General features: G+C 44.0%; 1 protein-coding gene across 2 annotated transcripts; it reads right to left on the bottom strand.

The window, feature by feature from the left end:
• Positions 1-9,533: 9,533 nt before the first annotated feature.
• AMIGO2 (adhesion molecule with Ig like domain 2) lies at positions 9,534-12,597 on the bottom strand. 2 transcript variants are annotated; one of them, XM_004765591.3, is made up of 2 exons: positions 12,465-12,597; positions 9,534-12,078 (listed from the first exon to the last, which is right to left on the bottom strand). In XM_004765591.3, the coding sequence occupies exon 2, from the start codon at positions 12,014-12,016 to the stop codon at positions 10,451-10,453; it is 1,566 nt and encodes a 521-aa protein (XP_004765648.1). In that variant the 5' UTR covers positions 12,017-12,078; positions 12,465-12,597; the 3' UTR covers positions 9,534-10,450. The 2 variants fall into 2 exon arrangements, with proteins under 2 accessions (XP_004765648.1, XP_004765647.1); XM_004765590.3 differs by having other exon boundaries at positions 12,447-12,587.
• Between the last annotated feature and the right edge of the window lie 495 nt (positions 12,598-13,092).

The raw sequence follows: 13,092 nt of genomic DNA, 5'->3' as shown, positions 1-13,092 counted from the left end.
AAAGTCATTCAGGCAGGAATTGGGAAGACAATTGAAGGTAGAGGGAACAGAAGCACAAAACAGGAGTGGGCCTTGTGTACCCAGAGGTCAGTGGAGTAAGACCAGAGTGTGGGACGGAGAGGTGGGAAAAGAGGCCAGAGATCTGGGGTGGTGTTAAGGGCCTGCAGACCCCCCGTAAGGACTCAACTGTGACTACACTTTAGAGTCACCTGGGAACTGTTACAATCGCATGAATCACAATCTCCAGGGATGGAACCAGGCCTAAGAATTGGTTTTGATAATCTCACACGTACTTCTCAGGAACAATCAGGAGTTGAGAGGTAGTGAATCCTAAGGTTCTGAGCAGAAAGGCCATGAACAACTGGCCTTTTCGGAAGGCTCATGGCGGCTGCGGTTCTAAAAACAGACCCTCGGAGGGCCAAGATGGAACAAGGGGACCAGCCAGTCCAGAGAGGAATAATGGTGGCTTAGATGGACATGGGATGGAGGTCAGGAGAAGAGGCCGGACTCCAGATAGATTTTGAAGGTAGAGCTAAGGGACTTTTCCCACAGATCAGACATGGGGTGAGAGCAAAAGAAGAGTCAAAGATGACACCAGTGTTTTGGGGCCCAAGCAGTCGGCAGGATGGGGTTACCATGTGATGGAAATAAGACCATGGGAAGGACCACATTTATGCAACAACCCAAAGGCATTTCCAGATCAAATATAAACACATCACATGGGAATGTCCATAGATAGTAAAGTGCTCAGTGCCTGGCTCTTACCCAGGGTCAACAATGCCTTCGAGAGAGAGCGCATGGGCGGGGGGATGAGGGCTCCCGTGTGTATAGCTGCCGATCTTTAAGATGGCTGATGGCAAATAATGAACACACGTTCCTAGCATCTTTCAGAAGTTAGTAGAAGAGATGAAGACAATAGTCAGGCAAAACCTCCTCTAAATGCCTCTGCCTCCATCTCCTCGAAATCTTTAGACCCTGTGGGAAGAGGCTTTGCTGCCTGGCAGGAATCCCGGCAACGGCCAGGATTCAAGAGATATATGGGATGTGTGCCATGGGTAGATGGTTCTCCCGTCTCCCTGAGTGTGCTGTACTTAAAACCGAAGCAGGACTCGAGACTATCTGGAATGACAAATAGGGGAGTTAGTCAGCCGCCTCATCATTAGATGCGGAAAAGTCCCTACAGTGCAATGACTGAGTTTCCTTCTTCAGGAACATCTCAGACCCCGTACAAGGCTGCTGAGGCTTGCATTTTCAAATCCCCTGCCAGATTCCAAAGATGCTTCATGTTGACGAATTGAACAAGACCCAAAAGAACCGTAATAACGTATTTGCCAGTCAAATCACTATATCCTCTCTAACTAATGAAGTTCATTTTTAAGGTCCTTATTACAAATTATATGTAATATTTAGCAATGTAATTTTCAGTTGCATCCTTATGTGAATAAGATTTATTAATATAAATAGCTCCTGACAAAGTTGGCCCAGGATCAAGAACTACATTTCCTCTGGGTTTTAGGAAAAAGTCAAAGTTATTATAGATGGTGATTTAAGGGAGATATTTGTTATTTCTCCACTGATTTGAAGTAGGTCAGATGGAGAGCTGCAGGCTTCCCTAAGGTTGTAATTAAGTATGAATATTTTAAAAACTGAGAGCAAATAAAAAAGTAAACAACTTCTTTTAAGCTTTCACATCACAGGTCTTTCATTATGTTTCCACCTCGGGCAAGATGATTTTCTTTGGAAAAGGAATTCAGCTGAAAAAAAAAAAATTAAAAACCCTGCGCAATAGTTCTACAAGTCTAGACTTCAAGAAAGATTCGCTCAAGCATGAAGCCTTTCAAGAAGTATTTAAGCAGCCAGAGTTGGGGCAAAAATGCACGCGGATGCCCCACCAGCAGCCTGAATTGTCGAAATTTAATTCCACAGGTCAGTCTGATGCGGCTTTTCCCCCCTGCTTGAAAAATCACATCTTTCTGTCCCTTCCCACCCAAATCACTCGCTCTTATAAAACCAGCTTAGTCAAATCAATATCTAGGCTAGCAGTGTAAATTTAATTACAGCGAAGCTTGGATAAACATTAGCTCTAAGACATTCCTTGGTCTATAGAGTGATAACTGAATTAAGTAGGATTATTTCATCATTACCGCGTTAAGCCTAACACTGTTACACAAAAGAAGCTAATATTTCTATCTCTTTTTAGCCTGGCAAAACATGCCATCAGCATTTACATGAGCCAGTTTAGTATGTTTTCTCCTTGAAGAGCTATGAAAAAGGACTACATTGAAGCTACATTTTCAGGAAGGCTGGACCCCATCCTGAGGGCCTTGCGATCAAGCTGCAGAAGGGTCCCATTAGAAGGTAGTTCTCCGTGCGGAACCCAGTGCCCTCATTTCTGACAATCAGTTTAGTCCAATCCCCGGGGACCAGGGCACAGTCACCATCTTGCCTTCTATCATATCCACATGTCCAACAAACTAGACTCTAAACATACAGACTTTGGGGTGCCTGGGTGGCTCAGTGGGTTAGGCCTCTGCTTTCTGCTCAGGCGGTGATCTCAGGGTCCTGGGATCCAGCCCCTGCTCAGCAGGGAGCCTGCTCCTCCCCAGCCCCCTGCCCCCGCCTGCCTCTCCGTCTACTTGTGATCTCTCTCTGTCAAATAAATAAATAAAATCTTTAAAAAAAATAAAAAGTAAACATACAGACCTCTTTGAAGCCTCTGCTGAGGCATTATTTCTCCTGGAAAACTTGCGCTGACCTCCCTGTCTTTGGGCACTTCTGTATCAGCACACTTCCCTGATGACAAAACACTCCTCCTGCTTCTCTTCAAAACTTGGGATGGGTGCCTGGGTGGCTCAGGTCATGATCTCAGGGTCCTGGGATCAAGCCCTGCATCAGGCTCTCTGCACAGCAGGGAGTCTGCTTCCTCTTTTCTCTCTCCGGCTGCTGACTACTTGTGATTTCTCTTTCTCTCTCTGTGTCAAATAAATAAATAACATCTTTTAAAAAACAAAAACAAAACTTGGGAGCAGCATGGCTGGACCCTAGTTGATCTACGGGCCGAGCTCAGGGACTGGTACCTATGAGCTATTCAATATTGTGTGTTGAATGAATGAATGTAATTGAAAAGCTGAGACAAATACCTATGTGCAAGGTGCAGGATAAAGAGATAGGAGATGCACCCTCCAGCCGCTGAGAATGTGGTCAGGAACATGGGGAACCTAAAGAGAGGCAGAAAGTGCAAGCCAGCATTGGTGAAGGGCCAAAGCAGTGAGCTGCTACAGAGCTGAGTGTGTGGCTCTGCAGTAGTGTGTAGCAATGTGGTAATAGACTACCACGTGTAGACAGAAGTACAGTGTAGACATTGAGAGACTGGGTTCTGTTTGGATCCAGACAAAACTGGATTCAAATCCTGACTTCTTTACCATATGTTCTTTAAACAATCACTTAACGTCCCTAAGCCTCAGTTCTCCCATCTGCGAAATGGACATGAAAATAGTAACTTCTTCCATAGGAGTGAGAAAAAAATATGTAAAGCCCTTAGCATGGTGCTTACACATAAAGATGGAACTATTGTTACTATTATCACTGTCACTGTTGTTATTTTCATTCCTCCTCTCCCAGCATCCACCTTAACCATGGCTGGGGTGAGGCTTGGAGCTGTGAGTGCAGAGAGGGGACTAGTGTGAAATGTCTAGGTTTTTTTTCCCCTCTAGATCTGATTAAAAATAATAGATTGGTGGTAGAATTTTAAATAGAATCCCTGACATTATTTACAGAGCGCTATGAGCCAGCATGCATCACTCCTTACCATACAGGCTTTGGAAGGTAAGGATCCCTGTTAGCATAAGATTCCAGGTATCTCCGGGAAGGCCATCTAGCTTTCACACCTGTGCTGCCTTAGTCCAGTTGTCAAAGCAAGGTCTCTGCCAGTGAGCTTCCTTCTCTCACCTCCTATTTGCCAGAATAATCATGAGCAGGCAAATCAACTTTTACTCTTGAATTAGTTTAATAATGTTTCCTCTCTGAGAGAGAGTAGTTAATTAGACATCATTTATGGTTTCCACACTATCTAGCAATGCTCAATCATTTCTTGGCAGCAACCGGCCATTCATCACTAAGGATTTGATCCTTGATCTCATTATATTTGATTCTATAACACTGCAAAATTCTCTGAGAATATATTTGATGCTCTGTTGACATATTACCTAATAGAGATGTTTAATCAGACCAGCTACTGAGGCTGTCTTGGAAATAATTTTAAAATTATTTTGAGAAAGGTGATTTTAAAATTTAGTTGAAAAGTACCCCCGGCTTGTCTGAGTTGTCCCTACCACTCTTTCAGAAATTTACTTGTTTTTTTATTTTTATTTTTTTAAATATTTTATTTATTTATTTGCCAGAGAAAGAGAGGGAGAGAGAGCACAGGCAGCCAGAATGGCAGGCAGAGGCAGAGGGAGAAGCAGGCTCCCTGCTGATCAAGGAGCCCAGTGTGGGACTCGATCCCAGGACACTGGGATCATGACCCGGGCCAAAGGCAGCCAGCCAGTTAACCAACTGAGCCACCCAGGCGTCCCAGAAATTTACTTGTTTTTAAAATATTTTATTTATTTGACAGAGAGAGAAAGATCACAAGTAGGCAGAGAGAGGGGGGATAGTAAGCTCCCTGCGGACCAGCGAGTCCCATGTGGGGCTCAATCCCAGGACCCTGAGACCATGACCTGAGCTGAAGGCAGAGGCTTTAACCCACTGAGCCACCCAGGTGCCCCATCTTCTGGAAATTTAAAACAAACTCTCAGATAGCCTCTCCAATAGAACTATTTACTCTATAAATTTGGGTCATTTTTAATTTTAAAAAACTTAATTGGCTCATTTATTGATTTAAATATCTTGAATATGTCATTTATAATGATCAAACAGATATTTTCCTTTTTTTTTTTTCCTCTTAGCCGATTTCAGGCATGAAGGCAGCCTGACTGAAAAGAGTCAGTAGACTGGAGGCCTTGTCTGTTAAACCTATAGATTTCCAATTTTGCTACTTGTGGTGAATCATGTTTTATAGGGGGAAAAAAAAATTCCTACCTTTGTTATGTTTGAATGACTTCTGATCCCCTGACCTTCTATTCCTCTTCTCCCAGATTTGCTGTGCACACTAATCCATTCACTTTTATGTTTACAGAAAGTTTACTCATGACCCGGGCTTTCCAAACTCTTTCTATGTGGTAAAACACCTGTAAGACTGCTGTAAGACCTGTAAGACTTCTTTCAAATGACTCTCATGGTAAAATGGCTGATTAGCTGAGTTATCAGGGAAAATTATCTATCCGGGTAAATTATTTTTCCCTTTTGAGCCTCTTTTCCCTATCTGTGACAGGGTGGGATATTGCCCATCTTGGAGGGCTTCTGTGGTAAGGAATGATAATACCACCACCTATCACAGTGGGCCTGGCATTTAGCAGGGGGTTAAAAAATTAAACCACACACACACACAAATACATCCAGTGCCTAGCACTTAGCAAATATATATAGATCTAAAAATAGATCTATATATATATAAAATAATTTACAAGGAGACTGTGTGTTTCCAAACTCTGCTCTGGTCCTCACTATAGAAGGGATCTCCTCCCTGGAATCTATCCACAAGAAACAATGACCCTTTACAGAGTCCTCTAAATTATTCAGGATGTTATTATATAAGTATTTTGTTCTATTTCTTAATATATTACTATGCGATAATGCTTGCCAGGGCAAAGTAACCATCATCTTTCCACACTAGCTGTCTTATTATAAAATATAAAAATAGGGCTTTGGGGGTTGGCTCTTGGGCAGGGAGTCATGAGAGAATCATGAGAAGAATCTTAATGTTCTCTTTAAAAACTAGTATTCTATTATATTGAAAAAACAAAGGAGTTTGTTTTCCTGTAGATGAAATCTACACGCAAACATGCCTTCCCTTTACTATGATATAATCAAATCTGAAAGCTCCAAAGTTTATTGTTACAGACCAGATCTGCTGTAGCTGCTTTCAAACCAAAAATAGTTTAAAAATGAAAGAATCAGAGATGGAGTCATCGCAAAGTAATTATTCTATATTTTTATAATTTGGAAAAATATAAATCATAAATCACAGCTAAGGGACGCCTGGGTGGCTCAGTTGGTTAAGCAGCTGCCTTCGGCTCAGGTCATGATCCCAGCGTCCTGGGATCGAGTCCCACATCGGGATCCTTGCTCCACAGGGAGCCTGCTTCTCCCTCTGACTCTGCCTTCCACTCTGTCTGCCTGTGCTCGCTCTTGCTCGCTCTCTCTCTGACAAATAAATAAATAAAATCTTAAAAAAATAAAATAAAATAAAATAAATCACAGCTAACAATTTACTCTCGATTTCATTTAATATCAGAGAATCAACTCCTTTGTTCCTCTAACACTTTAGAATTTTTTTGAAAGAGAGCTCTAAAATTCCTTTTATTAATAAATCCATTAATGAGTAATAACAATGTTTTGATACAGCCTTGACCACAATATTTGCTGTGGTTCCAGTTTAGGATTTATTTAATCAGACCAGGAAGAATCAGAATTATGAAGAAAGGTCTTAAAAATAAGATGGGAGGGCCTTACCCCAAACGTCCTCAGTCAGAATCTCTGGTTGGGGAGTGTGGAGAGGATATCTGCTAAAAACCATTGTTTATCTACCTTTTCCCTGTGATTCTATCAAGAAGCCTGGTGTCTAACCTGTTACTAAATCACTTGGTAAACCCTAGATGATATCCCAAAAGGGTAATCAAGCAGCAGTTATGGCAAAGGAAAAGCCAGTGATGTTAGAGGATATTTAGGCTGTTTCCTGTTTTGTTTTTTTAGAAAATCTTACTTACTTATTTGACAGAGAGAGAGAGCAAGAGCACAAGCAAGGGGAGTGGCAGAGGAAGAGGGAGTAGCAGGAACCTGATGATGGACTCAATCCCAGGACCCCAGGATCATGACCTAAGCCAAAGGCAGCCAATTAACCAACTGAGCCACCCAGGCTCTGCTAGGCTCGTTCCTGTTTCAACAGTGCTTAGCAGGATAATCCCAAATCAGGTGTCTTTTTAGAAACCAGATTGACAATGTATCTTCCTGTCTCTGGTTCCCACCTCCATAAGTTTCACCTACATCCCTTGTGATAAGCATCTAGGAAAATGTTTATTTGGAAAAATAAAAAAAATTTTAAACCACTTTTTTTTCTGGGCAAATAATTCATGATATTAAAGCCAAAAATAAATATATTTACATCCCTTTAGGCCAAAAATGAGGAATAATGCAGAAGTTGATTCTAAATAAGAAAATGTCTTAGGTCATTCTTTTAGATTATAAATCTTTTTTTTTAAAGATTTTATTTATTTGAGAGAGCCCATGCATACAAGATAGCATGAGGCAGGGAGAGGGGCAGAGGGAAAGGGAGAAGCAGATTCCTCACTGAGAAGGGCCCCACCCCCTTACCCCACCCCTGCCATTTCAGGACCCTGGGATCATGATCGGAGCTGAAGGCAGATACTTAACCAACTGGGCACCAGGCACCCCTAAGATTAGTTAAGAAATTTATCTAATGATTATCTACAGAGTCCACTGCCATAAGACTAGTATCATCTAATTTTAGTGAAAAAATATTCTGAGTCCAGAAAAATTTCACATCTTTGGTCTTTGCTTGATTTCTCCAATGTGCATCCACTTCTCTCACAACTCTATAATAAAAAATACTAACTATTTTAAAAGAATAACCTAGTTACATAATTCAGATTATTACTTGGAAGGGAAATTATATAAAATTTTTGAGTGGGACAAATTTAAGGTACAAATTAGTTCTGTTTCTATATTTGAAATACATGTGATCAGGATGCTACAAAAAAAAAAAAAGATATACCTAAAAACTTAGAATTCCACATTCTAACATTTAGTTCCATGCTTTCACCACAATGCCATCTTACTTTTGTTCAAAACACAGATTCGCTTTTCAGTATTCAGGATTTTGTTTGTTCGTTTTCATTGTGATTATGTATAGTTAGTGTGGATCTCAGCTCAGCTTGTCATTTACCTGAAATGTACAAGGACCAGCCAGGATCAAGCTCCACAAACTCCCTCCTCCAAGCACTGTCCATGTTATTCTGCCAAAAGCAACAGTCGTTTCCTAGGATCAAGGGTTTTGAGGGCTGAAGGACCCTTGAGATCCTGTCCAGAAAATATACAATTCAGATACCCTCTCTGAAACTTCCCTGCCAGTAGTGTATGGCCCACTCAAAGTCAAGGTAATCATGGCCTGGAGGCAGCCCTGCCCATTGCCGGAGAGCATTGGTGGTTCAAGAGTTTTTCCTTGTGTCCAGACTAGCTGTGGGAAGCTCAACAAATCACAGTATCTTTGAGTGAGTTTCTCCAAGCATGAAGAGTGAGGACTTCAACATCATACATATCACAAAATTCTTCCTAATTAATTAAATGGCAGGAACAGGAATAAAACGTTTGCCTATAACAGCTTTGGGTCTAAAGGATCTTGTTTAATTGGTGAGGTCTATGTTTTAAAGGCAGAAGCTGCAATTTTTACACACCACACCACAAAGAATTTTCAAAGCTACCGAGTAGTGTCTCTGCATCTTATTCTGTGGGGGTACAGGACCCGGCCACTCACTCACTCACTCCTCAGCCCCGTGGTGACCTGCCACTGGGAGCCTGGCTTGGCACTTAAAGAACTGTCACCAAATGTCCACTGTTGCCCCCAAACCACCAGTGTGTCAGTCTTCCCTTGTCATCTCCTCTGAGTCTTTGTCACTGTTGCCCATTTTCAGCTTTTGCAAATCATCTTCTCTCTCAGCCCCAGGGACAACACAGCTCTCATTCCCCTTTGCCACTTTCTGACCACTCTTTTGTCTCATTCTTTGGCTCTTTCTCTACTCCCACCATTCTTGGACTCCCTAGTCTTTGCCAGGAAGAATCCCATACTTGAGCTCTCCTACCATCCTGGTCACTAATTCACTGTGTGGTCTTACATAACCTGCAATTTTCTCTGGGCTTCATTTGTCCCTGAGAAAGAGAAGGAGATGAACTTGACAGTCCAAAATGTCCCTTCGGGCTATGCAGTACTAGGCTAGTCTATCCTAACCCCACTCCTGGAGTCCATTGGTAGGTGGGACAGTTTCCGAGAGCCCGTACAAGTCTGTAATGGGGCCAAGGCCACCCAAACATCATCACTTCCGGCATGGGCAGGAACCTAAAACATCCCTTGCCCTTGATCTTCATTTTATAGCTGAGGCAGTCTAGGTCCAGCAGGAGTACTCGATCACCTCACATCAGAGTCGGGAACAAGGAGGAGGTCTCTTAGGCCCTCAGTGTGCTGCAGGATAGGGGCTGAAGTACATAATGATATCAGAGCAAAGCATCAAATAAAGGCATAAATTGGAGAGAGAACACTTTAGAGCTTTTCTCTGAAAAGATGAACTCCATGCTGTAACTCCAAAAAAATCTGAAGAGATACTTGCTAGAGAGGGTGCTTTAGACAGAGCAGAACCATCTGATCACATAAAACATCTGAGATTTATGTTTTTAAATAGCCAAATAAAACAGAACATCAAGTCACAGAATACATATATTTACATTAATTCAAATGCTCAAAGCACAATACAGTAGGATCTATTGAATTGTTCATATAATTTGGTTTACATATACACGAGCCTATGAACAAACATTAGCTAGAACAAAGGTTTAAGAAGTTACTCAGACATTTTGGTATTGACACCTACATATTTATGGCAACAAATGATGATAACTTTCAACTTTCAATAAGATCTTTTGTGTAAGGATAAGAAATGTACAGAATGGAAAAGAAGACAGTCAAACAAATGTACCTTTATTGCACTATTTATCTAACACCATTTGGAATGTGGTGTTATCCAGCAAATTGTATCAGTGCATTCTGTTTCTTGGAGTCTCGGATGATGAAATTAGCTGAATTATTCCCAAATCTAACTTTACTTTTGTGCTTTGTAAATGCCGCTTGGCTCTTCCTTCTGCATCTTTTAAAAAATAAAATAGGACACTAATGCTTTTCTTTAAAATAACTTTGGTCCTAAGAAGTTAGTAAAGTCTCTTTTTAAGGAGTACCCATTCATGAAATTTATTATTTCTTTCAAGAATCCTGGACAAAAAGACAAGGTCACCTCCAGACCAGCTTTGAAATGGTCAGCAGCGCTAAAGACTAAGAGACTGTTATCTAGAACTTAAACTTTGGAAAACAACCCCATCTTTTTCTGGCACACTGAGGAACCGAAGTACCCCTCACTACATTTCCTAGTAAGCAGTTAAAGAGGCCATTTGGTTGCATTTCAAAACACAAAACAACACCATTTCTGTCCTCCTGTTTATTCTGTAAACTGCAAGGAAAGTTAAGTACGAAGTGATTAAATGACTACAGCCTACACAGACAGGCACAAAATTAAGCAGATGCCACAAAGGGTGTGTCTGAAAACACAGAATTGACCGAATCGGAGTCGGATTTCACCCTCGTGGACTTCAGGATGCCCTCGGCTATGACTGGTTCACTGGGAAAGAGCCTGACTTTGCCATTCTGCCCTGCAGCAGTATCCTTCAGGGGTTCCAAAAACACCACTCTTTTCCCAGCCCCTGCCTTCCGTTCGTCAGCGGGGTTGTCGCTGGCAGGACCGGGGTTGAGAATAGACGCATGGGCATTGCTTTGGTTGAGATTATTTTTTTGTCTCTTGGTTTTACACTTGCAAGGACACGGCGTCAGATAGAGGTACAAAAGTACCAAAACGATACTGGCCACGCAGGCTGCGAGGGTGGTGAATGCTGTGTTAAATGCCTCGTGGGCATGGGATTTGTTTACGGTGAAATTGCTTACGTTGATGGTGACATCCACCGTCTCGTTTAAGAGGCGCTGCCTGTTCATGGCGATACAGGAATAGACTCCAGCATCCTCAAAACGAGGACTTTCTATGACCAGACTTCCATTGCGAAACACGTGAAAGTTCTCCAGCTCTTTATCGGGTTCCAGCAGCCTGTTATCCGGATGGACCCAAATGAAATCGGTATTTGCATTGCTTGTCTTGCTGTCACAGGGGACAATCAGCCTTTCCCCGACTTGAGCTTCATGAATAAAGCCAAGTGCACGGAAGGAGCCATTGATGATGCTGTCCGAGCAATTCAGAAAGCTATCCTGAAGCAGAAGCACCTGCTGGGAGTGCTTGGAATCAGACCACAGGCGACAGGTATAATCATTCTTAAAATCCATCACTGAGCTAAAGTGTCTGCGATACCAAAAGATCAGCAATGAATAAAGGGAACAGTCACAGACAAATGGGTTTCCATGAAGGTAGATACCTCTCAGCTGTTTTCCTGGTACTAAATTAATGTGGTGCATTGGCAGGGAGGGGATTCGGTTATAAGAAACATCTAGAAACATCAATTCTGCCAGCTTGAACCTTCCAACATACAAATCCATGGGGAACTGCGTAAGAAAGTTTCCACTTAAGTAGAGTTTTTGCAACTGGGAGAGCCCTCCAAAAGCTGAGGGATCCAGATAGGAAATGTGATTGTTGTAAAGCAGGAGTACTTCCAGAACCTTTAACTCTTGGAACACTGCACTTTTCAGGGTCTTCAGCTTGTTGGACGATAAGTCAAGACACTTCAGATTTGGAGTTGTGGAAAAACTGCCTGTGGCTACGCTGGTGATGTTGTTATGACGAATAATGAGGGTGTTCAGCTTAACAAATGATACTGGAATCCACTCGGCATCCAGGAGCCCGATTCTGTTATAGCTCAGATCCAGCCTCTTAATCAGTCTGAAAAGGTTCCCAGGCACCTTGGACAGGTTTTTGTTGGTGCAGCTCACGATGTCCGTGGCACAGATGCAAGCAGTGGGGCACACCCCGGAGGCGCCACGGCTCACGGTCACCGTGATCACCAACAAACACAGCAGCTCCCTGCAACCCCGTCTGACAACTCCAGGCAGGGTGGGCAGCGTGTGTAAACGTAAAGACATTATGGTCGCCTCCAAGTCTCTTCCTGGAGCCTTTCCACCAGCTCAGCCTCCCACCAGTGAACCTGGTAAACAATCAATATTGGGGGGGGGGAGAAAGCAAAGTTAACTACCACCAGTTAACCCTTAAGAGTCATATCTTGCTTTCTTTTCAATAACTTTTGAAATGCAGGTTGTATGTCACGCTGGGGGAGCCTACTACGGTGGTTTTTACTGTTAAATGCAATTTCTTTTCCTGGGGTACTCCTGCTTAAAGACACTGACGGTCGCAATCTATCAATACAACCGTCTCAACATCAGAAAGTCAGTATTTTTTTAACGTGCAGCCTGCGTCGTTTTTTTAAACTCCCTGCAACAGACACAAAAATACACCAACGCATCCTACAAACAAACGGAAATGCATAGGAAGCCACCCCTCCAGAAAACAACTCACAGAGCTGAAAAGCCTCACCCGCTCTGGGGATAGGCCGCCGACGGTGGTGTCTTCCGAAGGTCTGTGAGTCTGTCTCTGTCCGTCCCTCCTGCCTTTCCCGAGTTCCTTTCCCTCCTGCTCCCGGCGGGCGGCAGCCTCTCGCCGGCTCTCAACTTTGGGGAGTTTCAAGCAGCCGCGGCGGCGGCAGCCACCCGGGGCGCAGGAAACGTCTCGGCCGGCTCCGGAGGGTTCTCCCGGGCTCTCTTCATTGCTCGGCTCAAGGTACCGGCTCGGCGCCCTGGCCGTCGCGTGTCCCGGCGCGGGGCGACCCACTCCCGGAGCAGGGTCCGAGGGGCGGGGGCGCCGGCAGCGGGTCGGTCCCGGCCCCGCCTCCCGGCTCTCGAGAGCCAGCAGGACCCGGGGTTCCCGCGCGCCGCCGCCCGGGTTTTATCCCCGTGCGCGGGGTCGGATGCGGGGCGGGGACACGGTCCCGCCCCTGCGCGTCCTCCCGCCTGGAAGCGGCTCCGAGGCTGCGGGCGGGAGCGGGCTGGGCGCACTGCTGGGGGCGCGCGGCGCGGGGAGGGGGCGGCGGCGCAGCCAATCGGAGCGGCGGCCGGCATCCCTCTCACCGTCCCCCCCACACCCCGCGGCCTTGCCGCCACCTCCT

This window comes from Mustela putorius, unplaced genomic scaffold (assembly GCF_011764305.1).
Source record: "Mustela putorius furo isolate JIRA1106 unplaced genomic scaffold, ASM1176430v1.1 tig00537227_pilon_pilon_pilon, whole genome shotgun sequence".
Lineage (NCBI taxonomy): Eukaryota > Metazoa > Chordata > Mammalia > Carnivora > Mustelidae > Mustela > Mustela putorius.
The sequence above is the reverse complement of the archived record's forward strand: the minus strand, read 5'-3'. Positions and strand labels throughout refer to the sequence as shown.